Here is a 27,868-nt window from a genome sequence, read left to right as displayed (position 1 = left end):
GATAAATGCTGAGTAAGTAGAATAATAATTGCAAGTGCAATTCTGAGAATGAAAGATTCGGTACTTCTAATGCAACTGGTACTGTACAATCTCAACTCAAAAAATACCATAACTGGCTGCAGGTAGAGGAGAGAAAAAGGGATCTGAAGGAAATTGTCCATGCCCCCAAGGACACCACAGGTAAGATAAAATACAGGAGTCAAACATTCGCTTCACACTCACGAGATGAATGTTTTCAATATCGGAAGTGGCACAAAGATGGGAATGTATGAAAAATAACTGGGAGGACGACAAGGCCCGAATAGTTCGTTCGAAGAGACTGAGTGATCCTTTGAAGTCATATAATTGAAAGAAGAAGAGGAACAACAATGTACTGGGGGAAGGAGTGAGCGGATTGGAGAAATGCTGTTTCAGTCATTACTGCGGCTCACAAGTTGAAGAGCTACAGAAAGACCTAAAAACTGGCAAAAAAATGAGATCCAAATTCATTAAATTTTAGTTGACATATGAAGGAATAAAATGTTTAAAAAGACAAAATTCTGGTGGTATGCAACATAAAATGCAAAGTTATAAATGTGAAATGATACTTCTTACAGGCAACAGACTTTTTTAGATTAATATAATTAAAAAAGGAATTGCATATTCATTAAAAAATTACTTGCAGAATTTATAATGAAATATTTTTTTCACCTAGAATGAACTCGGTGAACCTGCAATAGACATCTTTGAGAAAGACATTGTTAATTAGTATAACTGGAATCATAAGCTAACCACACAAGGGTTACAGAAACTGGAATTTGGAAACCTTACCTCACTTGACTTTGCAGTATATCACAGTAATCATCTCCAGGTTCTTAGGTGCAGCACGCTGCGAAACATCGACAAACATCTCTCCACATCAACGGATGTTAAGGGTCCGTTATTGAAGCTCGTCACAAACACTCACATCAAAGTTTTCTCCTTTCAATATTTCACTTACCTTGCACATAATTTGATACCCCTGGTTTTTCCTTTTCCAAGCACTAGTTTTCAATTTCATTTTCTCTGTTGTCAGATATGGTTTCAATACATGTGTTTACTAGAGAAAAGATGTGTAAGAGGTAATGGATAAACTTTCATGATGATTCAAATAGAGAATTGGCACTAAAAGTATATGATATAGATGTTGCTTCCCATAGGGAACCTGAAATATTTTTCCCGAATGAGTAAATTTATAAAACCAATATAGTTGGTCTGTTATTGGACATTACTTAGCTGGAAAATTTATCATGTCCATTAACAGACCTACTATAGTAAAAATATAGTCAAAAGAAGGTCCAGTTGTAAAGAAAAAGCCATTAAGATCTAAAAGAAACTAAAAAAGGATCAATAATATCCACCATTTTCTGCCCTACAATGACTCAGAATGAACATCGGCCTGGTCTTCGGACACTCAAAAAAGAAATGGACTTTTCCTCAACTTCCGAGCCCTAGTTATCACCATACATTCAAAATGGCTCCTGTGGACACCAGCAGTGAGTCAATAATAATAATAATAATAATAATAATAATAATAATAATAATAAACATTGGGACACAAAAAATCAAGCTTGAAATTCCAAGCTTAGCCTTTGTAGATGACCTGTCCTTTTTGTCCAGCGATAAAGTCACAATGATAAAGCAAGTTGAAATTCTCCAACAATGTGCCAGAAAGGCCAGACTTCATATCTACTTCCAGAAAACTGAATTTTTCTGTTGAAAACTAGATATCCACGGTGTCAATACAAAATACACACAAATCAACAGAGTCCCTCACTTAAACTATCTGGGCGAAATTCTTGAACCAACCGGACAAGAAAAAATAGCCCAAAATAACAGTGTCCAAAAACTCAGAAGAGCATATGGGAGAACAAGAGAAATCTACAATAAGGACTACATGTCTCTCCATGTTAAGACTAAATATTACAATACTGTAATCAAACCTGAGGCTTTATATGTAGGGGAAACTAACACTTCATAAAAAGGGCGAGCTCGAAATTATCCTAAAAGAAGAGCAAAAAATCATGAGGAAAATTCCAGAAATCCACAGAAAAATGATCTATTATTGCGGCAGACCTCAGGAAAAGAAGGCTGAAATTTTATGTACATGTTAGGAGGTTTCCAGAAACCAGACTAACCCACCATATTCTTGAAAGAGTTGATAAACTGAAGAATTTCCCTTGCATACAACAAACAAAAGCGGACATGAAGAAGAAATTTTGAATTGAAATATATATAGAAAGAAAATTGACAAGTGGGAAGTTACACCAGAGGATGAAGTACCAAAAAGAGCAAGTAACAAGTGGATGGAAGAAAGGAAGAGAATCTTTAATGAACAGATGAAAGCATCGTGGATTCTCCGCAAACAAAATCATAAATAAAACTTCGTGTGTCCCGAAAGGGACCATTCACGCATAATAATAATAATAATAAGAAGAAGACGCTGATCTAATGGCAACCACAAGGAATACATACAGACAAAAGATCAACAGCCATAAATTTGCACCCAAAAATCCATCTGAGAAATGCTTGAAACTCAAACTCATGGACACAAGAAAGACGGCAGGCCCATAGTGAAAGGATGAGGAAGATTTGGGAAGATAAGAAGAACAAGAAGATGAAGAATACCAGTGCTATTTAATGGTTCCACGTGCTCCTTAAGGGGCTAAACATATATATATATAATAATAATAACAATAATAATAATAATGATAATAATTATCTTTCACCTGGTCTCCAGGCATACTGGCGCAGGTTGAAGTTCTCCATGTCCACCACGAGCACCACTTTGGATGCCTGTTGGCCATGTTGCTTGACCTGCTCCCCTGCGATCCTCAGGTACGTCTCCAACATCTTGATGGTGTTCCGGATGAAGTCGCTCTTCCTCACCGAGTGCATCATCCCCCACATGTCGAGTCCAGCGAATGGTACCACCACCACTGTTCAACACAAAATAACACTGCACTTCCAACAATTCAAGATATTAGTGGGAGAAATATGATGATGATGATGATGATTATGATGGTGATGTTTGTTATTTAAAGGGTCAACGAAATGAAATAGTAATTAAAACTTCAAAATGTATCTACTGACCAGAATCTAAAATGAATGATGATGAAAAAATGATTGTGAAACAAAAACAATCAGTGGATCCAATTAACATTGCCTTAATTACAGGGGTGATACTTATTTTCTAAAGGGGTCCAAAATCCAGGTCAATGGCCCCTCATAATACAGGGTGCAGCAGAAATACCTGACAAATTTCAGACTAAATAACTCGGCAACGCATCAAGCCATTCACAATTTTGTTGCGCAGTTTAAAAGAGCAGGGTTTGCCATTTGTGTCACATACAGTAGATTGGAGCAAACTAAATGTCGTATTGGCCACAGTTTTCAAACAGGTGTTATTGTCGTGGTGCGTGTGGTCTTGGCTTTGGCCTTGGAGAACACGTGCATCGTCTTGTCCGGGCTAGTCAATCAGCCAGCCAGTTGCTAGCATGGCGTGGAGTGGTGAACACCAAAGTTTCCTGATTGAGACTTATTTAAAACATGCTGACTGTTACCACAACACAGCGTTTGTTTCGCAGGCGCTTTGGCTTAGGTCGACATGAGAAAGTTCCGAGCAGGAACACCATTCTGTTATGGGTGAACCATTTGAGAAAAAATGGTTCGAGTGTGAAAACGAATTACATAAAATCAGCTTCATGGTCCGTATCGCACTTCAATAGATTCACAATTAAGTATTTATTTATTTTCCACCTAGTCGATACAATGATTGCCCGATAGGCCTCGTAACGTCCGAACACCAGAGACCGTCCATGCAGTGAGACACGCCATTACGCAATCTCGATGTTCAGTGCGTAGGCATTCACGTGCTCTGGGACTTTCGGATCACATCATAAGGAGGATTTTACACGCAGACATGAAGTTCCATCCATAAAAAATGGTGGGTGTTCAGAAACTCAGTGAACGTTATTGGGCCAACCGCAAAGCGCGTTGTGCTACTATCTTAGGAAGCTGTAGCAGCTGACACCAGTGACCTGGCAAGTGATGAGGTCCACTTTCATTTGTCAGGCTACGTTAATAAACAAAATTTTTGGTACTGGTCTGCAACCAATCCTCAACAGATCCATGAGCGACTTCTCCACAGCGAGCGTGTTACTGTTTGGTGCGCTGTCGCTGATTTAAGAATTGTAGGCCCTTACTTTTTTTTTTTTGAAGAGGTGGACAGAACTGTAACAGTAACATCGGATCGTTATGTAGAGCTGTTACACAACTTCCTGCAGCCGACACTCACCGACTTAGGGAATCCTACTGTGTGGTTCCACACACAGCCAGGGTGTCGATGGATCTCCTCAGAGAAATGTTTCCAGGACGTCTCATCTCCTTACGGGGTGACGTTCCATGGCCAGCCCGTTCCCCTGACCTCGCCCGGTGCAATTTCTTTCTCTGGGGATATTTGAAGGATCGTGTCTTCCGATGTAAGCTGCGAACATGACCTGAAAGCTGCCATCCATGAAGAAATCGAGGGAATACCACAAGACATGCTCAAGCGAGTCATGCGGAACTTCAGGGAGGGGCTTCAGAGGTGCATCGAACAGGACGGTCGGCATTTGGATGACGTTATTTTCAAAACCTAGTGTGTATGTGTATGTGACGCAAATGGCAAACACTACTCTTTCCAACTGTGCAATAAATGTTTAAATGGCTTGTTGTGTTGCCAAGTTATTAAAGTCTGAAATTTGTCAGGTATTTCTGCTGCATCCTGTACTAATCACTGGTAAAGCAGAACTATGTTGTTCCTCCTATAGTGATACTAATAACAGGTATTGTAGAATCATGGTGTTTCTCGCATGGTGGTACTAATCACAGCTAATGTAGACCATGGTATATCGCACACAATGGCACCACTCGCAGGTAACACAAACCCATGGTGTTCCTCACATACTGGTACTACTCTCAGGCAATGCAGACCCACAGTTTAACTCACATAGTGGTACTAATCATGGGTACCAGCAAAACCCATGACGTTTCTCACTTAGTGGCACTAATCACAGGCAATTGTAGACCTGTAGTGTTTCTCAAATAATGGTACTGTTCCTATGAAATGTAGACCGATGGTTTTGCTTGCAAGGTGGTACAAGTCGCAAGTAACATCGATCCATGGTGTTCCACACGTAATGGTACTAATTCAAAGTATTCTCATGGTTCTAATATCCTCATCCCTTGGTCACTCCTTTTAGTAGCCTCTTACGACAGGTAGGGGGTACTGTTGGTGTATTCTATATCTGCGTCCCACACCCACAGGGGGCATGTGGGAGAAATAAACAGTATCTCAAAGATATCTTATTCCCAGTTGAGGATTACTAGTGTTTTCCTTTCCTGTACTCTTTAAATAGATTTATATATATTTTCACAAATAAACTGAAAAGAACTATGGCTGCCTCACTTTGATTAAAAACATTGGGCTGCAAGACTTGGGAGTAAGGAGACAAACAGTTGGTGGAAGAAGCTTGAGTGGAGTTTTTAAAAGTAGGGAAGACAAAGTTGGAAATCAAAAGTACAAATTGGGGAAAATGCTTGTTTAGAAAAAGAGGAATTTGCCGGGCTCAGATAGTTGAGTAACTGGCTTTCTGACCCCAAGTGGGCAGGTTCTGGCTCAGTCCGGTGGTATTTGAAGGTGCTCAAATATGTCAGCCTTGTGTGGGTAGATTTACTGGCACGTAAAAGAACTCCTGCTGGACTAAATTCCAGCACCTCGGTCTGTCTGAAAACCATAAAGGTAGTTAGTGGGTCATAAAGCCAAAAACATTATTATTCGAAAGTTCTGAACTGTCGCCTCTGTGGCATGACCTGCTCTAGGTATCATCTAATGGAGTGCAGGAAAAGAACGCAACCCATCAGCAGATTTGCTAAAGACTGATAAAATGTATGAACACAATGAGTTAAATACTATACTAGAGGACCCGTGCTGCTCCTCAGCATTCGTTATAAACAGGTCAGATAACTCGTCTTTTTCATGGTTATATGAATATTTAATAAGAAGTGCATTATGGTCAGGAATGGAGGCATGAAAGGCATGGATCAATCCCAGTCAGCAGATATCTCACACATCTAGATGCCATACTCTTTGCTGATGATGTTGCAATGGTAGCATCATCAGAAGATGATCTTCAGTGGTCAGTATTTAATCTACAGAAAGTCTCTTCAAAATTCGACATGATCATTTCACCACAAAAGAGCAAAATAATGGCCTTTAAGGGGAAGGACCCTATCCCGAGTAAAATCTGTTTAGATAATAAAATTTTGGAAAGAGTCAACGAATTCAATTATCTGGGATACAATTTATCTTACCAAGGAGAAATTGATATCTCTGCAAAAATAACCAAATTTACCAGAACAACAGGAATCATAAATCATATCATGAAGCCATCTCTTGTCCAGAAACACACTCGCTTACGTCTTTATAACACTTTAGCCAGACCAACCCTTTGCTACGGCAGTGAGGCATGGACAATAAGAACTCAAGACATTTCCAGAATTACAGCACGTGAAATGACATTCATGCGCAGAACAGCAGGCTATACGAAATGGGATCGTATAAGAAATGAAGATGTGCTTAAGGGACTGAATGTGAAATCAGTAATCAATTACATCTATGATTACCAAGAAAACTGGAAACGTCATGTTCAAAGGATGGAATCTGGAAGACTACCAAAGGAGATCCTACGCTATCAGCCAAGAGGACAGAGATCTATAGGACGTCCAATGAAGCGATGGAAAGAAAATGCAAGACCGTAACGGGCCACATGGCCCAGTACTTGGAAGGATGATGATGATGATTATGACATAACCTCTCCTGCCCAAAGGCCAACCTCACCTTCCCGAGATGAAAACCTGTTCCCAGCCCTGTTGACAGAGTCACGGAGGTATAACCGTTACATCCATTATGGAGGAAATGCTGTGATTTCAGCTAGTCCATTAGCTGAGAGGTGGCAGCCCCACCAATGGTCTTACTTCCTTCAGGCTAGCAACCCGTCGGAAGGACATTTGACTGCTTTCAAGTCTTGCAAAAAGTAAAATGCAAGACCGTAACGGGTCACATGGCCCAATACTTGGAAGGAAGATGATGATGCATTATGGTGTGACGCAGTTCGTAGTCAGAATTCATCCATTCTTATCCTATCATGCCATCTGTTTGGTAATTTTTTTCCATATATTCACTTTTTATCCTGCAGTTCTTGATGTAAAGCTCGGTATTGTGTTGTATCGCAATGGTACTTTTAATCGTAGTTCTTCTATATGGAACGATTGTCTTGTGAGCTCATAGGTTAGTCTCGAAGGAACGTTTCTTTGCCAGGCAGAGAACTTTAAGATACATGACCTTCACTCTTTCTAGTAAAGCTAGGATATCCTTCGATAGGTGTTTCCAGATAATGTCTAAGGTGCATGTTATGTACGGTCTGTTTGTACGTAGACTTTCTTTCTCTTAGCATCATGTAACTTATTAGAAACTGGGTAGAGAATCAAAGAGTATCTAGCAGGGAATAGTATTCTTCTGTGATCAGAGGAAGTGTTTACTCTCTGGCTTAAGAGGTAGTAATCGAACACAGCTGCATGCAATGACATTACTAAGGATGAAAATCACATAAATCATAATATTAAAGTGTTAGTCACGTAACAACCTGCTAAGTACAGAATGTAATGCGGGTTAGGGTAAGCCTTCACCTGCAATTATTTGAGTGATCATTTAATGATTTGATTTTATGATTACTCAAAGTTGGCTGAACTCAGAGACATTCACCGCCAGGTAATTCCGGAGAGAAACAAAAATGAAACAAATCGGTCCAGTAGAATGGACAGACAGTTTTGCCAAAACTGTTTTTAGTTAACTTTTAATATAATAATATGACATGGAAAACAAGAGAACCCGTTGAAAATCCTGTCCTGCCTCTGCTTTGTCCAGCACAAATCTCACATGGAGTAACCGGGATTTGAACCATGGAACCCAGCGGTGAAAAGTCGGTGCGCTGCTGCCTGAGCCACGGAAGCTACTAGAACCTGTTTATATTAGTTTTTTTTTTTTTTACAAAAGTTCACTTTAATATACACTAATCTGGGAAGGTAACTGCAATATTAACCAAGAAATTAAATTTCCATTTACAAATGTAGTATGAAATAATAACCTTTAACCTCAATCTCAATGTTTTCCAATAGCCAGTCAGATCTTGACGCAATGCCCCCACTGTGACAGATACTTCTGTGGTCAGAGAGTCACGTAAGTAAATGTCATCCCCGAATTCATAGAGAAATTAATGTATCACGACAGAAACGGATGGAACTGTAGGAAACTGATCACAAACAACAGTCATACGACATAATTCGTTTGGTTCTTCCCCTTGATATAACAGAACAAAACTCACAATATCTCAACAAAAATCTAGAGGAGTTCAAGCTCAATATCACAAAATGGAAAAATAAATTCAATGATTATGGTGATAATCCCCCTTTCTCAGTCTTGGTTCACAATTTTGGAAGATATTTGGCAGAGTGAAGCATCCTGCCAGGAGATTCTGCAAGCTAAGGAAAAATGGAAAGAACTTTAATATCCAGCAAAAGTTCTCACAGTCTACAAATCTTGAACAGCATACAAAGGGGAGCTACAGAAAAAAAAGAAAAGCAAATTATTTGCATCAACTTATTCAGTTCTTTTTCTATGAGCAATTTGCACTGTCGTAAGTAAAAACCATCTACAATGTAAAATTCCAATCTGAGACCTTGAAGAATGTTTTTCTTACCAATATTCAACCAGTAATTACTGGGTATAGAATCACTATCCTGGCGTAATTACCGATTCTGAAAGAAGTGCCCTAGATGAGACTCTTGCAGAGCCTTCATTACCAAGCAAGGAATAAGTTCAGCAATTAACAAGATTGCAGTTGATACATCCGTCGGTCCTGACCATGTCTTAATGCGAGTCATGAGAGAGGACTTGGTCGCGGACAATTCAGCTTTCTACAAGAATGTTGGAAACATCCTTTCCTTGAGGTCTCAAGAAAGCGCATACCGTCCTCTTACACAAATAAGGAGACCAGAGGGCTCCTCAAAACTGATGACCCATCACCACCTGTTCGGTCATAAGAAGGATTATCGAACTAGTCCTTGACTGGAAATTACTTGAATTTGTCTCTTTCCATGAACATCAAAGAGTCTAGGCACCCACCTAAACACGGCATAATTGCAATCTAAAGAACGCCAAAGACACCAAGTCCTGTTGTTTACAGGGGCCTAACATCTAGGTCATCGGCCCTTAATAGTACGAGATGGAACAAAATGACATGATAATTAACATTAAAAACGTATTCACTGACTAGAACTTAAAACAAATGATGATGAAAAATGGTTATGAAATTAAACTAATCAGTGGATCTAAACCACAACACAATATTCCCTGAGAAAATGATAGAAAATATAGATTATAATGGAATAAGGCATTGCCTTGAAGTCAGAACTCAAAATAACACACTAAAATACACAAACTAAAATAGAGTCAATGGAATAAAAGCATAGTTAACAATAAAACAGAAAATACATTGTTTATACGGGAAAAAACAGGCCACTATCCCTCATAAAATAGATGCCGAGCTCTGCTGACTGCTCGTCATCTCGTAGGATGAGGGAGATGGCACTCTGAAGTTTTATACTACAGCCCAGATCAGCCAGGTCCACACACTCCGTATGGATGTGTACCACGGTAAGATGACTGCTGCAAGTACACACCGGAGGGCCCTTCACCCTTCAGTAAGTATGAGTGCATTGCAATGCAACGACGGATCCAAAGATGACTTAATACCACTGCTTCCCTCCAAGAAGCTCGAAGGGAAAGTCTTCCATATCTTCGTAGTTCCTTTCATCGCTCTCAGTTTATTTGGGAGAGGGGTGGCTTATACGTAAAGCCTTCGACAACATTGGCCACAAACATCTTAAGAGAACCTTGGAGAACTCCACAGTCACTTCCAAATTAACTGCCCTAATCTTATCATTACAAGAAGGAAATGAGGCACAAGTCAAAGTTAATCATTCTGCAATGCAGCCTATTAAATTACTGAAAAGCATAATGCAAGGTTCACCCCTTTTGCCTGCTCTATATAATTTAGCTACAGACCATAATCTCAAGAAACTGTAGCAACCAAATAAGGTTTTTTTCTGGGATGTTTTAAGGTTGCATACTTGATAGCTTCCAAGGACTGATTTGTTTATTTGACCCTGTAAAAGACCATATGTATTGTTGCATTGGGTATGGTGCTGGGTTGGACAAGAAACGAAGAGATGGTGGTCTGTGGCCAGTCAGCTAAGTCGTACATGTTGCAAGCTTCATAGACTACAAGTAGGGCAAAGTATACACCGTTGGAACAATAGCAACACACAAGTGGCAGGCAAGTATGTAGCTGCACGAACTTCCCTCCTGTGAAGCAATTCACAACACAAAGTTTATTCACTGCCTCGAGATGTATTCCAGCAAAAAGTATGTGGATATGTTACTTACCTATGCAGAAGCTAGACAGAATGCATACTATGCACAACGCCTGTACCAAGAACGCTATCCGGATAGACGACAACCAATGGGCATGACATTTCAGAGTGTGGAAAGACACCTGCACGATACTGCGTCCGTGGGAAGGATACGGCCTGTTCAAGATCATCCCATGACGTCTGCTGACAATGAAGAGGTCGTGTTTGACGCTATCCGGTGTAACCCTCATACTATCATACAGGCCACTGCACAGGAGACGAACATCAGCCGAGCATCTCTTTAGGGGATATTGGATACCCACCGGTTTCACCGGTACCATCTATGGTCATAATTTTGATGCCCGGGTGCCATTCTCTCAATGGATCCTACAGCATGTAGACACTGATCCTGCTTTTCTAGCGACTCTCTTATTTATGGACGAAGCACGATTCGATTCCACAACAATGGAACCATTAATCGCCATAATATGCGTTACTGGAGTGTGGATAATCCCCATTGGGTGCAACAGACAGCTTTCCAGGTACAGTGAGGTGTGGAATCATGAGTGATCACCAAATCGGTCCTCATTTCTTTGAGGGCCATCTGACCAGCCAATGTTATCTGCTATTTCTCCTAAATGAACTACCACCATTTTTGGAACATGACACTCCTTGACGCTGCAGGACATGGTTTCAACATGACAGAGCTCCACCGCATGCGGCGGTGGTTGTCCGGAACCGTCTCCATGCAACTATCCTGATAACTGGACAGGAAGGGGAGGACCTGTCCCCTGGCCCACCAGATCGCCCAATCTTACACCCCTGGATTTTTGCTGTGGGGCTACGCAAAACAACTGGTGTATGCATAGAAGCCGGCCAGTCCTTGTCACCTTGGACAGCTCATCACCGAGGCATCCACTTCACCAGAGATGTTGCAACAGGACAGACGGTCCTTACAACAATGCGCGCAGCTTTGTATAGACCACGGAGGTCGTCAGTTTAAGCAGGTGCTGCATTAACCGATGTGGATAATTGAAATCCTGTCACATGTTTCCTAGCCTCTATCAACCCAGCTCCATACCAATGGTCCTCTTCAGGATCAAATAAACAAATCAGTCTGTGAAAAATACCGGTATTAAGTATACAACCTGCCATATCGTAGGCAACTGGCTTAAAAAATTACTTGCATGAGACTTGAACCTTCTTACCCTCAAGCATTGTCAACTATCACACATCCTACTGTGTGCTAGCCATGTGAGCTATTGCAACACTTGATCTACAGCGCCCACTTCACAGCCTATGCTGGCCACAGACATTTCTACATCCTTGTCCAACCCAGCACCATAATCAATGCAACGATACATACGGTCTTTTACAGCGTCAAATAAACAAATCAGTCCTTGGAAGCTATCAAATATGCAACTTTACCACATCCCAGGCAACTGGCTGTTAAAACAAACTCCTATGTGGGATTCGAACCTCCTACCTACCTCAAGCACTGTCCACTATCACATATCTCCTCGTCCGCTTGCCATGTGAGCTACTGTGACGGTTGACATGCGGTGCCCACTTCCCAGCCTATACAGTACCGTGCTCCCAGTCTGTGCATCCACCTCCTGTTTTAAAGTACGTGTTCTGCATATTTGTGCTTTTTTACAGGTTCAATCGGGGTACTTATAATGAATTGATAGTGGCACTCACGATTTCTGCTGTCTTCTAGCCCTAAACACACATTTCATTATATTCCCCCGGTTTACGGAGAGGGACCGATGTCTTTCAGAAGTGTAGTAAATGCGAAGGTATGCATAAAACTGGACCGCAAAGGGCTGGTGAACCACCCGGTATATATATTATTTGCGATATCTGAAGCCATTTTTTTCTTCAGTTTCAACTCCTTTATAACAGTTGTAAAATGTGTTACAGATGCTTAGATACATGCTCTGTAAAGTACCTGGAGAACCTTCCTTGTCGAAGCCGGACAGCCCACTGGGGTAGTACTTCTGGATGACCTCCGGGGGCTCCCACGTCTGCAGGGACTCCACCTCCCACTGCTCTCGCCACTGCCAGGACTGAAACAGAGAACAGACACAGCCTTAGATTTAGCTCCTAATAAAAGTGCTGTGTGGTGCGTGATTTGGAGGGGGTGATTATTTTAACTATGATGGTTCAATTTTGTCTGTATTGACATACATTCAACATATGAAAACAGTTTTCTGCCTTGTCAATACTTCACATTTTATTATACTACCTCCTGTTCTGGTAAGGCCAATGGAAGCAAGCAGAGGAGCAAGGGCATGTTTGTTTGGTTCAGACAAGTTTAATTTTGACATATCTTGGTACCAGCTGAAACTGAAGGACTTGATGGTTAAAAATGGCTCACATGATTGCAAGAGATTAAGAGGATAAATTCCTGTTTGTGTGAAAGATCTTAGAACTTTAGCAGTTTAAATAAGGATTTAAGGAAAGGAGAAAGTTTCAAGAACTGAGTAGATAGTCACTATATGCTAAAATCTGAAAGGCTAACTTAATAGGTTTTATTCATTTTGTGACTTTGAAAATTTTATAAAGTTTTTTTTAAATGACATAATAAGGATAAGTAAACATTTTAGACATAAAAGGAATGTTTTAACAATATTGTACAAATGTGTCAAGTCCAAGGATTTTTGTTCGATGCTTTGCACTGCTGTGGAAGGGAGCAGTGGAGTTCTTGAAACATGTATGGGAAGTAATACAATAAAATGTGAAATATTGTGTTTTCATAGATAGGGGAGGTGTTCACTCAGTTCTAAGATTGTTCCTAAACCTTCCTACTGTTTTGCCTGGAACATTCAAAATCTCAAACTGAACAACTTGTGCTTAGGTGTTCTTGATTTAGAACAGACCAGAAATTAGGAAAGGTACGAGAATAAAGAGCGCCACATTGTTCCGTCTACTGCAAATATACCATAACACCAGTGTCACACTGAAATAAAAACACGAATGGCCTTCAGAGATAAGCAGTCTCTTCTACATCCCTTGTCTCACGTAAAAGAATAATGAAATCTTATGTTTTGTGTGTTGCACTGTATTGTGCCGAGACCTGGACGTTAACCAAGAGTGATATTAAGAGGCTTTGAGATGTGATGTTGGCGTCGGCAGCAGCGGATAAGTTGGGTGGAGAAGAAGACCAACGCTGAGGTCCGAGACAAGAGACAGCTGCTGAGTCAGAGGCTACTTTCTTGGATGTGTTGATGGAAATTTTGGAAGTTAGAATACCAGCGAAACGCCCTCGCGGAATACCAAGAAAGACATTCATGATGACATTTCTTGTGAACTCAGGATGCAGACACAAAACATATTGGACGGAATGGACCCAGTTGGTGAAAACTCATTGCAGGGGCAAACAAGTCATTAGTCTCAGTTACTCAAAGAAGAAAGAAGAACATAACAAACATAATTTAGGAGCAGTGTTGTTATGATCGGTGATGCAATCGCCACTTGATCCACGTAGCTCCAGCCAGCCTATGATAATCTCCCATATCGTATGCAGCAGTGGCGGCGACTGGGGGAGAGGGGGGCAATCCCATTATGGAGAAAACATTACATTTTAATTCCATTTTAGCCCCCTGAAACTAGGAATTATAGCAATTTGTACAAGCCCTGTCGTTTTATCACCTAATTTGCTCCTTTATTTTTTTATTATCAACAAACAGGGGTACATTTTCTTGTCTGACAATTTTTCTTGGCCCCCAAAGTCTATGCCAAGCCTACTCAAAGGTGGCTCACGAGACCCCTGGGTAAAATACATCATTACATACTGTTAACACGCTACTTATCTATCAACACTTTAAAATTCATACTTTTAAACATAATTATTTAAAATATTTTAATTTATTAACATATTATCTTCTTCTCGGATGTTGGCGATCAGTATGGCCAGTGTTCTTCGATCTTCAGCATCACGGTAGAGTTGTGCGACGGTTCATATTCCAGTCCACTGTCGACAAACTTGACCATTACATAAAATCAGCTTCATGGTCCGTATCGCACTTCAATAGATTCACAATTAAGTATTTATTTATTTTCCATATCGGTCTTTAATTGGTCCGTATTGACTTGTGATAACAATAATGTACAACGGGCGATTGTTTGGTCCGCCCTGTCAATATATTATTAGTATTTGAATAATTTATACGTACATGTTCGTCAGCGCACATCAAAATCTGCCAATCTGGTCCTGCAGCAATCAAGCAAACGTCTTCTGCCCTGACGGCACATACGTGGCTAAAATTTTTAATATGTATTGTACCGGGAACGCCGCTACGGGAAAGAAGTTCGAAGTACACCCCATGTGTGTTGAACTTCACGCGAGGGGGAAGATAGGCAGCCCGCCGAACTCACTGAAGTACTCAGCCGTGACGTAGGCACTTCGAGTGAACTCCACATGGCCAAACGTGACCATATCTGGTAATGTCCTGGCCCATGTGCAAAAGTCTATTTAGCGGTAAAAAGTTATTTTGACACTGCCATCGTGGAGGCCATAGTAATAGTCGCAACCTGTTAAATTCTTAGGAAAATCCACCGTGTACTTTAGGAGTTATAGGGGTGGACAATACCCACGTTCTAGATGCATCGCCACAATCTGGTATAAAAGGAGGGCGATCCGGACTACAGGGTCAGCCTCTGCGACACGGGTGACGGGTGGAGCGCTACGAGTGCGGACCGAACCTATGGTCGGACGAGTCTTTGCATTTCGAGTGTTCGGTTCCAGCGGAGTTGGAACTTTATTATTTTCTTCAAGTGCCATGCTAGGACTTGTGTTTCAGTGACTGAAGGAACTTAGAATTTCTCTCGTGAGTGTGGTAACTTTTACAAGTGCTACATTTGAACTTGCATTTTCGTAAACAGGCTTTGGGAACATAGAAATTTTCTGAGTGTCTAATTTGGACTTGTGTTTTGTGACAAGCTGTGGAAACAAACTTTTCGTGTGAATGTTACAATTTTCCAAGTACCACATTGAACTTGTCTTTCATGACGAACTGTGGAAACTTAGAGTATTTCAGAGTATTACGTTCGAACTTATGCTTCATGACAGATTGTGAAAACATGAAATATTTTTCGAGTGCCGCATCTGGACTTGTGTTTAAACTTGTGTCATGGTAACGGACTGTGGAAACACAGAGTACCCATGCCATATCTGAGTTTGTGTTTTCCTCTCGTGATGTTCCGAGGTAACATAGAACTTTTCAGTGTCATAACTGAACTTACAATTTATGCCTCGTGATCATTTTTTGGACAGTGTTAGACTCTTTTCAAGGGCAGTTTTACTTTAATGATCACGTAATTTTGTTTATCGACGGAATAGGACATTTCCGAGTACCATTTAATTTACCTAATTTATTACAAACGTGCCAATGTGTCCTGAACTTTCATAAACTGTGCATCTTGTGCTTAATATTGTGCTCTAATCATAAACTGGTGGGATCAGTGAATTAAGAACTGTGATGACAATGATTAGTGACCCAATAGAACATTCCAGTCTGCCATGCCAGTGTAAACAAGCTCATGTCGTGAACTTGACATTATAAATTACACATTATTTTCTCAAGTATTAATTCGACTAACATCTAACACAAGGTCAGATATTCAGTTCAATCGTCTTATTTTCAAGTGACAATTTATGAATATTTACGATTCAGCGAGGTGTTTGAATCAAGGTTTTAATAACACTTGCCATAGTTCATTTGCAATGAGTGAACGCAATAATTTAAAGGTCAATCTATTTAACAGTGTTACAATTAAGTTGAATGCCGTACAGGGAACTTGTATGTGAATCACGCCTCACCTTTCATCAATATTGTCGTGGGAGATCGAACCCCGGAACGTGTGCGCCTGGAGAATCAAGAACTCTCAAATCCTCGAGAACTTCGAGAAATTCCAGAACGTCGAGAACTTCACATCCGGGACCAGTGGCGGCTCGTGGCTGAAAAGTATGGTGAAGAGCTATAACCCGTTCTGTTTCGAGCGACAGATTTAGGAACTACGTATTGTTTTTGGTTGTTTTGTACTTGTACCTCGTACCTGTGACTGGCGGAGGGTCCAGCACATGACCAAAACTGTATACCATGGGTATGTCACCCGCATAGGTCCTACCCTTCCGAGGGCCCAGCTCAGACTGAATACTTTAGCCCTGCACTCGCGGGGGCGCGCTGTTGTACTTCACGTCACTCACCGTAAGCCCACGTGACGAATACGGCAGCTCCTATTGGTAGAAATATCTCCCGATTGCTATTGGTCAATTTGAGTTTGACAACTTGGACCACGTGGGACGACCACGTTTGTGACACTTTGCTTCACTTTGATTTGTATGCATTTATCTGTTATCTTCGTTTTCGTGTTTGAAGAAAAAGTACAAGATATTTGAGGTAAGCATCCTTATGGTTCTTGTTTTACTAATCTCCTGAGGCCAGAACATGAAAATATACCACACCAAGGCAAATGACTTTCGGATAAATTGAATCATATTCGCCTAGTCCTAAATTTGCTATTTATTTTATTTAACGTTTGAATATTGTTTGCGGGATATTCCATTCTATTTTTAAAACAAAATCCTATTAAAAGGATAGTAGGCCGCAGGAGGTTAAGTAGTTATTAAGTTGATGATTGATAGCTGCTCATGTTCCCAAAAATTTCTTTTTGGCTGTCGCTGTTTTATTACCTGTTTTGCATGGTGGTTACATAAGTCTACTTGAAACAGACACCTTAAAATTCTGTTGATGTAATGTTATATTATTTATGATAATCCACTATCATTTTGAGGGTATTGAAATTAGCAGTAAAAATATAAACTGATACAGTGTCCTTTATTACTTTCTTCTATTTCCTTTCATGTCTCAGACCATGCACGAAACGTGTCAGATCTGTGGCATTTACACAGATAGCAAAGAAGGCCAGCAACAGGGAATCTTATTTCATCATTTCCCTGTTGGTAGACCGGATATTTGCAGAGAGTGGTTGGACGTTGTGGGGGGTCGAATGCTTGCGGCAGCTTCCTCCGAAGCAGCTGAAGAACCGCACTGTGTGTTCTAGGCACTTTCGCCACTCGAGCTATCCAGGACCGCTATCAAGGTTGCTGTATAAAGATACTGTCCCGGAAAGAGGTAAGTAGTAGTAGTAGTCGTCGTTATTAATTTCACAGTACCGTGACCTATCAAATTTTCCTGGGTTTCATTTCAAATTGCTCTCCAGAGGTAATGATGATAAATTCATCAGTGCCAGATGAGGGGGAACCTCGCTTCTCATAATGAAATTTACTATAATGCCTGTCACACCTGGTCTTGCCGTACCTGTAAGTTGAAATTGGTACATCTCTTACAGGCCTAACATTTATTATTAACAGAATAGTGCAGAAATGTGCAAATTTTATAATTTTTATAATCCATCAGTGGCTTTACGTTAGCTGAATTGTGATGGTGAGGTATTTAATTGAGCTCGCTATATTAACTCCCTCTTTATCTGAAAACCATTTGCACCGTTTTGTCCAGGTTCATTTTAAGGGAACCTGGTACACATTTTTTTATTTTCCACAATTTTTGAGCAATCACAATGAAACTGTTGTGGAATATGTAGGACTATTATAGAAATAACATATCTTATTTTCAGCTAAATATCCTTATTAGTTTATGAGATATGATGTACTTTGTGTTTATGATGCTCGCAAAACAGGCAACTTTCAAAAAGTTCCCTGTGGGATGGATTTTTACCTGAGAGTTTGAAAACTTCTTCCTTATAACATAAAAAAACTCAAGGATGGAATTTTCAATTCACCCTATGTCGCTTAATTAACTCTTGTTTCAAGTTTGTAATTGTATTTTATATGTAATTTTCCACTAATTTTCTGTTCATTTTGCCTCATAAAATGAGTATATTGTAGAAGAATGAAAAATCTATCCTACAATTTTCTTGGTAGGTCACATAGAAGCTACATACCAACTTTGGCAAATATAGGTTTAGATTTGATCTGCATGGAACAGTGCAGGTTACAAAAAATGGTATTTTGAGTTAAATGAATTTTAGTTCTAAAACCATTAAAAGGTTTCATAATGGCCTTTCCAAATCTCTTAAAATTCACCAGCACTATAACTCCTACCCTCCTGCTTCTTCTTGGCTTCATCCCTGTGTACCTTTAGGAGTTTCAGTTTTTCCTGGCTGTTTTCTTTTGTTGGGTGACTGACTGCTGACTGTGAAATTTTCTTCTTTCATCTCTTTGTGTGGCAAGTTTGGTGGATGCTGGTGAAAGTTTATAATTCCTTACAGCCATTTTCATTTCTTGTGTTGCACTACATCTCATGTTGTATTCTGCAACTGCATTAGAAACAGCTATTCCAAGTCGTTTTGAGGACACAAAGGTCTCTTCTCATGGGCGCCCGGAGGATCTTTTCCAAGGGGGGGCACATCAACAATTTTCTTGAATATAAAAACCAATATAACGTCAGCAACATTAAATTGTTTACAGAAATTTCCGGTTATAACAGATGCTAGATGACTGTCAGTAATTTCAGTTTATGAAATAATCTGGTATGATATTAAACAATTGAACATCAACATTTTTAGAATTCCAGGGGAGGCAAATACCCCCCCTTGCCCCCCCACCCCTCCCTTGCGGGCGCCAATGGGCACTTTTTCCACATACATGCATGAAGACTTTCATTGGCAATTTGAGTATCCCCTTTACAACATCTAGACAGAAGTTCAGTTGATGCCAGCCTTTGGTATACAGACAAAATTTTCAGCAGCATTGCAATTGTGAACTGAACTGACAATTTTTGTGACTTTGAGGGGTTTGTCCAGTTGCGATACTCTTATTGTAGAAGCACCATGATTCAGGTCTTTGGGGGCATTTCTTATGCTTAGGATCTTCTTCTGTGGAGGAGTAATAGTATAGTGTGGCACATATTGCAGATTTCATATTATCTACAGAGGGAATATTTGCACATATTGCCTGCCTATAATCATTTGTGAGCTTCGCAGTAGTTGCTTCCTTCAAACTTCCAGGTCCCCTTCCCCCAAGTGTAGTTCCTTCATGGTTGACTAAATTGTAGGATGAAGTAGTTCATAACATAGCTAACAGTTGGCAGTATATATTGCAATATTAAAAAATAGTATAATCTCAATGCTACTGTAAAGAGGGAATTAATGGTAACAGAAGGAACACGGATAGCCGAGCATACAGAGGAGAGGAGGCGTGGTTGATAATTAAATGACCGTGCAGAACCATTTAAAAACGACCGTAACTACGTCAAAAACAGTCACAGCGGCACAAAACCACATTTGTTATTTAGAGGATGGTTAATATAATTTATTTATGCCAGAATTCAAATTTCAACAATTTCATCCATTTAAAAAAATGTGTCCCAGGTTCCGCTAACTTTGTTGTCTTCAGAATATTTTTCAAGCCTGACCACAGTTGCTTAAAGATCATCTTTGTTCTGAGAACCTTTATGTAGGTCATCAGCATATACCGTTATACCGTTCTTAGTGTGTGTGTGTTTTTTTTTTCATATAGGTGTGCCTCGACACAAGGCTGGTCCACGGCCAAGTCCTTCCGCTGCTATGACTGCTGCTGCTCACACCACCTGCACCACCGGCACTCCTACTGCTTCTGCTACTACTACCTACTACCACCGGTGCTGTTGCTGCCACCACCATCTCCATGCCTGCCGCTGCTACTACTGCTACTGCTATGGGTAATGGTGCTGCTGCTATTACTACCATGACCTCCACTCCTGCTGCTCCTGCTTTCACATATAAATACTATAAAACTGTGAATTTAAATGATAAATCATTAGCAAAATTTCATCAATTACATCGGAGATCAAATGTTTAGCTTGACCACTACGTAGTCACGAGCTGGGGTCTGGATTAGCGTGGAATCACATGCGAGCCCTCTGTTCCGCATAACATCACAAACCTGTATGGCAGTCCACGTGCCCACAGCAACTGAGTGGGAGGCCTAACTCCACTGTTACATGATTTGGAAGGAGCTATAGAACACTAGAAGATCAAAGTAGGCCTACTCTGTTATATCTTGTTTGTGATGATAACATTCAAATAGTTCAATTGTGCAGTTAATGTTTACCTGTCTGATATTTTTGTTAACACCCTGAGGGGAACGAATTGAAATTTATTTTCATATTGAAGTTTTACATAGTATTCCCCACCTGCCTACTCATTCTTGCCACCCGGCTGACAAACATTACTGGGGAGAACACTGGTGCTAATGTTATTAATGTTCATTTTACATTCAGATTAAACAATTTCAATTTGTGAATGCTAATGATTGTTTATCAATATATTTAATTTTGTTTTACAAAACACCCAGCAAGGAGGCTGTGCAGTGGGGTCATGCATCTATGAAATTGCGCTTGTGCAGTGGTGGGTTCGAACCCCACTGTCGGCAGCCCTGAAAATAATTTTCTGTGGTTTCCCATTTTCACACCAGGCAAATGCTGGGGCTGTACCTTAATTAAGGCCATGGCTGCTTCCTTCCCGTTCCTAGGCCTTTCCTGTCCCATTGTCGCCATAAGACCTATCTGAGTTGGTGCAACCTAAAGCAACTAGCCTTATAATAGTTGTCCCCCTGTGGGTAGGGGCAGTAGACTAACAGCCACGACATCCTCTGCCTGCTGTAAGAGATGACTAAAAGGGATCCCATGTGCGCTCTGCACTTGGGATCTGGGGTAGGCGACCACGGAGCCCTTAATTGAATTTTGACATTGCTTCCGCTTACTTGTGCCAGGCACCGCACTTTCATCTATCCTATCTGATCTACCTTGATCACCACCTGTTCTTTTCTGCTCCCGATTGTATTATGTATGGAGGCTTAGGGAGAGTTATTTTCAAACCCTCCATGGCCCTGGTCTTCCTTAGCCGATACCATCATTATTCCTAGTGTCGGCCCCCTTCTATTTCTTCTCTCCGATTACTAATATATATTGGGGGTGGTTGCCTAGTTGTACTTTCTCTTAAAACAATGGCCTAGATGTTAGGCCCTTTTAATCAACAAGCATCATCATCTTAAGCAAGGAGATTTGTGGTGAGGGCAAGATGTTTGGTGGCCATGGCATATACTAGGAACTGTCCCATCATTCGCCTTACTGCAGGTGAAAGGAAAACCATTCTCAGGACAGCCAGTGGTAGGGGAACAGCCCGTTTCTGTGTCCCAAATGCAGAGGTGTAGAAACACGGTGGAACCGTGGCCACCCCTCCTCTGCTTGGTTGGCCGGTTGGAGTGCATGTTATCATACCACAGATCAGCCTATCTGCAACCACCGACATAGATTTCTGCCTTCATTGTACAGTAGATACAAATGGCACTGTCTGAAGTGAGTTTCCACTGTCTTCAACTGGCATTTTGTGTAGGTCACAGCACAGTCCCTTGCACACCGTAATGTTGTGGAAGGTAGCAGCATATTGTTCATAATACTGTACTAAATTATCAAACAATTTCTTGGATGTAGCTCTTAATAGGTGGAGCTATGTTGTGACTTGGCATGGGTATGTTTTGTGCTGGATCAGCTGCCATATTATTGTACGTAGATCCTGATGCTACATATTTCTGTCAATTTATTGGAACTCCTCTCCTGTGGATGGACTGAAAGGAAGCATTATTTGTACCTCCTGCATGTTGTATGAGGGAACAATCACAGAATCTGTAAGCGCTCTCTTGTCTTTTAAACTCACAAATGTATTCATGATTCCATCCTTTTCCATGTACCAGAAAAATTTAGATATATCCTACTCATCATCATCATCATTTCCCTTTATCCAGCTGTAGCCGGGTAGGGGCAAATATGGTTCCTCTCCACTTTCTTCGGTCTTTCCACCACTCCTCCTCCAACACTGTGTCCCAGTCCAGGTTTCTTTCTATAATGCTGCGTTGGATGGTATCCTTCCATCTCAATCGTGGTCGTCCACGGCCTCTCCTTCCTTGGACTTGCATTTCCATCACCTTTTTTGGCATTCTTTCGTCGCTCATTCGCTGTATGTGCCCAAACCATCTTAGTCGGCTCTTCTCTATTCTATCATTCATTTTTTCCACTCCAATTTCTTCCCGGATTTTCTCATTCCTTATTTTGTCTCGTCTACTCTTCTGTATCATACTCCTCAAGAATTTCATTTCAGCTGCCTGTATTCGACTCTCATCCTTCTTTGTCATTGTCCAAGTTTCTGCTCCGTAAGTTGTTATGGGTACGTAATACATCTTGTACATAGTATCCTTTGCTTCCATTGGCACATCTTTGTCCCATAACATATTTCTTACACTATGATAGAAACAACTTCCAGCTTGAATCCTTTTACTAATCTCAGCATCCAGTCGAGCATTCTCCATTAATTCACTCCCCAGGTATTTAAAAGTTTCCACTACTTCCAGGGGCTTGTCTGCAAGTCTAATCTGACCTTTCCCTTCTTTCTCCCCTCTCGTCATAACAAGGGTTTTACTCTTTTCTACACTTATTTTCAATCCACATTCTTCAATCTTCCCATTCACCACATTCAACTGTTCTTGAACCTTCCTGTCGTCTTCTCCCCAAATCACAATATCATCTGCAAATAACATCGTGTTCATTTCTCTTCCTCCATATGCTGCTTTTGCTGTTCTCATGATGTCATCCATTACTATTGTAAACAGGATTGGTGATAGAACACTTCCCTGTCTCAGCCCACTAGTTATTTTGAACCAAGTTGTCCTGCCAACTTGTGTTTGCACGCAACTACAACATTCCTTATACAATGCCATGATCATTTTTATTAATCCCTGTCCAATTCCTTTTTGCACCAGACTGTCCCAAACTTTCGTCCTAGGGACACTGTCATATGCCTTTTCAATATCAATGAATGTCATCACCATATCATTCCCGTACTCCCAATGCTTTTCCATTAGTTGTCTCATAATGAAAATGGGCTCTATTGTTGATCTTCCACTTCTGAAACCAAACTGATTTTCCTGTATCTGCTTCTCAACCCTCAACCTTATTCTACTTTCCAGTATTCTTTCCATTATCTTAGCAACATGGGATATTAGAGTAATTCCCCTGTAGTTCTTCAAAACTTTCTTATCACCTTTCTTGAAAATTGGGATGATTATTCCTTTTTGCCAATCCTCAGGGACCTCCTTATTCTCCCAGACATTCCTGAGAACCCGATATGTCCACTGCAGGCCTACAGCTCCAGCTGCCTTTATCATCTCCACTGAAATTTCATCTATTCCAGCAGTTTTTCCATTCTTCATCTTTCTTACTGCCATTTCAATTTCATTCATTGTAATTTCTTTATCCATTTCTTCGTCAACTAATTGTCTTTCCTGGTCGTCCATTGAATGACTGTCATCCGTTCTTATGTTCAGCAGCTTCTGAAAATACTCTCTCCATCTATTTCTTATTTCTTCTGGCTTTGTTAAAATTATGCCACCTTCATCCTTCACAAATCTGGTGTTTACTTGATCTCTCTTTTTGTTTCTTAAGATACCATACAGTAATTTCTTGCTGCCCTGCGTATCATCTCTCAATTTCTGTGTGAATAAGGCCCAGCTTTTCCTCTTTTCTTCCTCCACTACTTTCTTGGCCAAATTCTTTGCCTCCACATATTTTCTTCTACTTTCTTCAGTCTTAGATGTTTTCCATGCCTTCCATGCCATTTTCTTTTCCTTCACTTTAATCTTTACCCTATCATTCCACCAGTGTGTTTCTTTGTCTTTCACATTTCCTGATGTTCTACCACACACCTTTTCTGCACATCCAACTAGTGCTTCCTTAAATCTTTTCCATTCCTCTTCAACATTCCCCACCTCTGTCCTGGGTACCAAGGGTATTATTTCCCTTTGAAATTCTTCTTGTACGCTTTTCTCCTTCAACTTCCATACTTTAATTCTTCTCTCTCTTCTTAATTGGGGTTTTTCAATCTTTCCAACTTTCAATTTTCCTATCACAACTCTATGATCTCCACCAAAGGCTTCTTCAGGCATGGCTGTTACATCTACAAGGTTCTTCCGGTGTTCTTTCTCTACGATTATATAATCAATCATGGTCTTTGTTCGTCTGTCTCCGCAGCCATACCTTGTAATCTTCTGACTGTTCTTCTTCCTAAACCAGGTGTTTCCAACAATCATTTGATTCCTCATGCAAAAATCCACCAACAACTCGCCTTCTGGATTTACATTTCCATATCCAAAGGGCCCTATAACATCTTCCTTTCCTTGTCTTTCCATTCCAACTTGTGCATTTAGATCTCCCATCAATAGTACTTCCTTATCTTCTATCTGTCTCTCCACTTCCTCTAAGAAGTCCTCTAGATGTTCATCTATGCAACCCGTTTGTGGGGCATACAACTGAAATAGATCTTTCACGCCATTTTCAAACTGGAGTCTCATCATCATCATCCTATCGCTGACGTACTTTGTATATTCCAGATATTCTTGGATTTCTCTTCTAAGTATGATGGCCACTCCATTTTTTGCTTCAGGTCCTCCGCTGTAATACAGCCTGTTTCCTTCTCTCAGAGGGATCTCCCCTGTACCTCTCTTCTTGGTCTCGCACAGTCCAAGTATGGCTATATCTTTTTCTGTCATGAAGTCCACCAGTTCTTCTGTCTTTCCAGTCAGTGTCAGTACATTAACTGTCGCAATTTTGATGTAGTTTGGTGCTGGTTGCCCATTTTTCACAGTTCCCCCAGCACCTGAAGAGCTGCGCGTCGCTTTTAGCAGGGGACGCCCTAACCTTTTCCGAGGCACCATATCTGCTTTGTCCATATAGGCTATTGTTACGATGGGCTCGCCACACCCAAAGGCATTTTATACCTACTGCCAGGTTCAAAATTAGGCCGCCCCTAACATGGAGACAGACGCCTTTCGTAGCCGCTCCTCTGGAGTACAGACGCTACGGGTATGCCCCTTCCGCCATCTCCGCCGTACCGAAGTCCACCTTCTCCGCCGTAGATGCCGTTGAGGTCTTCACTCGTAACCCTGAGCTGGGACCCATACCAGATGTTACACACCGGGTCAGTGTGCTCTGGGACTCACATAGGCAGGGGCGCCACTCCCTGGGTAGGGCTGCCTCCGAAGAGGGTCCCTACCTGCTACCAGCAGATATATCCTACTGTCACACAAAATAGAACATTTCTAACTATTGTAAATAGTGCAGATCAATGAATACAAGGGATGCACACAATTTTGTAGCTTGACATTGGTTGTCATCTAAATGCAGATGACTGATTGAATGATATGTTGTGTTTTGATGCAATATGTAGGAACAGGGTATGTGCTATCATGTCTTGGTTTCTTCAAACACTACTCTGCCAGAGATTTGCCATCCTCTAGTAGATGCAAAAGAAGTAAAAATCTCAATATTTCTCAGTGTGTGGCCCTAGGTGCCTCATTTGACAGACTGAAAGATGTATCATATAGTAAGTTCCTTGGGAAAATAGGCTACAAATGGTGTTGCTGAAAACTTTTGACATGTCAATGCAACGTTAGACTGCAATAAGAGAGAAAAGTATTATGTTGTAACTTGTCAGTTCCAGTCGTTCTTTCATAAATGAATGATTTTGTATTTGTGTTGTATTGAATAGTTTTCTGGCTGATGAATATTAATTGATGATTAACACTGCTGCATGTAATGTCAAGAGATTATGATATACTATGATCACTAAAACTTTTGTGCAAATTTCTACACCATTTTATACCTGTAACACTGTGGATAGTAGGTAGAATATAGCTCCATAAATCAAAAGATCATGTTTCATTTCAATTTACCTTTGAATCCTACAAACTCCCTCCTTATCATATGAGTTTGCTTTAATCATTTTGGTTCCTGTGTATGGTTTTCTTTCTTACATTGTATTTATATTTTATTTTCTGCATAAGTAGCATATCTTGATACTATTGATTGTTACGGTTGGCTTAAGTAGTGTTAAAGAGGACTGATGTACGAGGGGATGTTAGTGTCTATTTCTGTTGTAGGTCTTAATCTGAGATAAGGATTGCCAATCCCACTCACCTTCTGGACACTTCCTTCCTCCCTTTGTGAGTTAGCTTCCTTTTCCCTCAGCAGAAACAAAAAAAAAAGCAGCATAGGCAAGGCCAGTCACTCCCATCCTTCCTGGCTTTGTGAATTAGTAAAAATAAAATATAGCTCCATAAATCAAATAATTATAATAAGCAGCACAATCTGGTAAGCTTCTTTTCTCCAGCAAAAAAATTATTATTAATAACAATAAAGCACAGGCCAACCTCCAGGTGTATCACTGTTCAGAATGCAGAATTTCAGAAAAAGGTAACAGAACGAAGGAAAGAAAGAAAAGGAAATGAAAGAAAAACATAAAAGAAATAAAAAACGAAAACATAGATTTAATATAATATTTAAGAGGAGGGGAGGGGGGCGAGAACCTGGGTACCCTCCGCGCGCTAAACGGTTTAAATCGCCCGCCCGGTAATTTTAGTTCAGCCCTGCTCTCGCCAGGGGCGCTAGCGTGCGATTCCTGGCGATCTTTGCGCAGCCGTTGCGTACAGAAGTGAAAAATAACGTTGAGAGTCATCTCTTACTCATTCTCTTTGCTGTATACAGACCGGAGCGCTGTGTAACGTCATAGCGCGGCATAGCCTTTGCTCTTCTACAATGCAAAGTAGAGATAAGATCTGACCGGGACTCGAACAATTATGGAAGTGCGGCACTCTCGGGAAGAGCTGGACATTTTGTCGTGTTTTCATTTACAACGCACAGCTGTTTACTGACGCTAGTAACCGGAAAAGTTACATTACCAACTGAAGGAAAAGCCTATTTAAACGTACATTTCCATTGAACTGTACAATATACAGTCTAGAATTTTCCTTCAGGGCATCAGAGATCGTATTTTGGTTTCCTTCCAAAGTCTTCAGATCTAGCTGGCATTTTGATTTTATAGGAACGAAGAAATCATCATACAGTGTCTCTCTTATAAACTCAGACCGATTATTTTTATTGATAAAAGGCAAGCAGGCTCAACAAAACAACTTCTGTAGAGCTGGAGAGGAGCACAACCATGGAAATTCCTTAAACCACGATCGTTTGAAACTAAGATTGTAAGATTTACCGGAATGTTTCACTTCTTTTGTAGCACAAATTTGCAGTGATTCAGTAGGGCGATCAAAACGTAGAACTTCATTCTGATCTTCGTTTCTCCAACGTTAAAATGGTGCTTATAATAAAATGCACACTATGTCATAAATAGGATACATATTTAAATAAAACAGCACAACACTAAAATGAACCACGATGCGTAAGTACTCGTACTTCACACAGGATGATGCAGGGAAAACGAAACATTC

At 40.6% G+C, this 27,868-nt stretch overlaps 1 protein-coding gene and 1 long non-coding RNA gene across 3 annotated transcripts in view; one reads left to right on the top strand and one right to left on the bottom strand.

Moving 5' to 3' along the window:
- The window catches only part of LOC136882354 (SEC14-like protein 2), a 304,617-nt gene that overhangs the window by 41,835 nt on the left and 234,914 nt on the right, over positions 1-27,868 (bottom strand). For both annotated transcript variants that reach the window (XM_068229541.1, XM_067154958.2), the window contains exons 4-5: positions 12,482-12,599; positions 2,748-2,957 (exon numbers count right to left, since the gene is read on the bottom strand). In XM_068229541.1, the coding sequence (XP_068085642.1) occupies positions 2,748-2,957; positions 12,482-12,599 (328 nt within the window). The remainder of the gene's footprint in view (positions 1-2,747; positions 2,958-12,481; positions 12,600-27,868) is intronic.
- LOC137502431 (uncharacterized) lies at positions 16,634-20,969 on the top strand. Its single transcript, XR_011018792.1, has 3 exons — positions 16,634-16,934; positions 17,407-17,669; positions 20,075-20,969. It is a non-coding gene; the product is annotated as an uncharacterized lncRNA (long non-coding RNA).

Source organism: Anabrus simplex, chromosome 10, assembly GCF_040414725.1.
Source record: "Anabrus simplex isolate iqAnaSimp1 chromosome 10, ASM4041472v1, whole genome shotgun sequence".
NCBI classification, from domain to species: Eukaryota; Metazoa; Arthropoda; class Insecta; order Orthoptera; family Tettigoniidae; genus Anabrus; species Anabrus simplex.
This window is presented reverse-complemented; position numbering and strand designations above follow the sequence as displayed.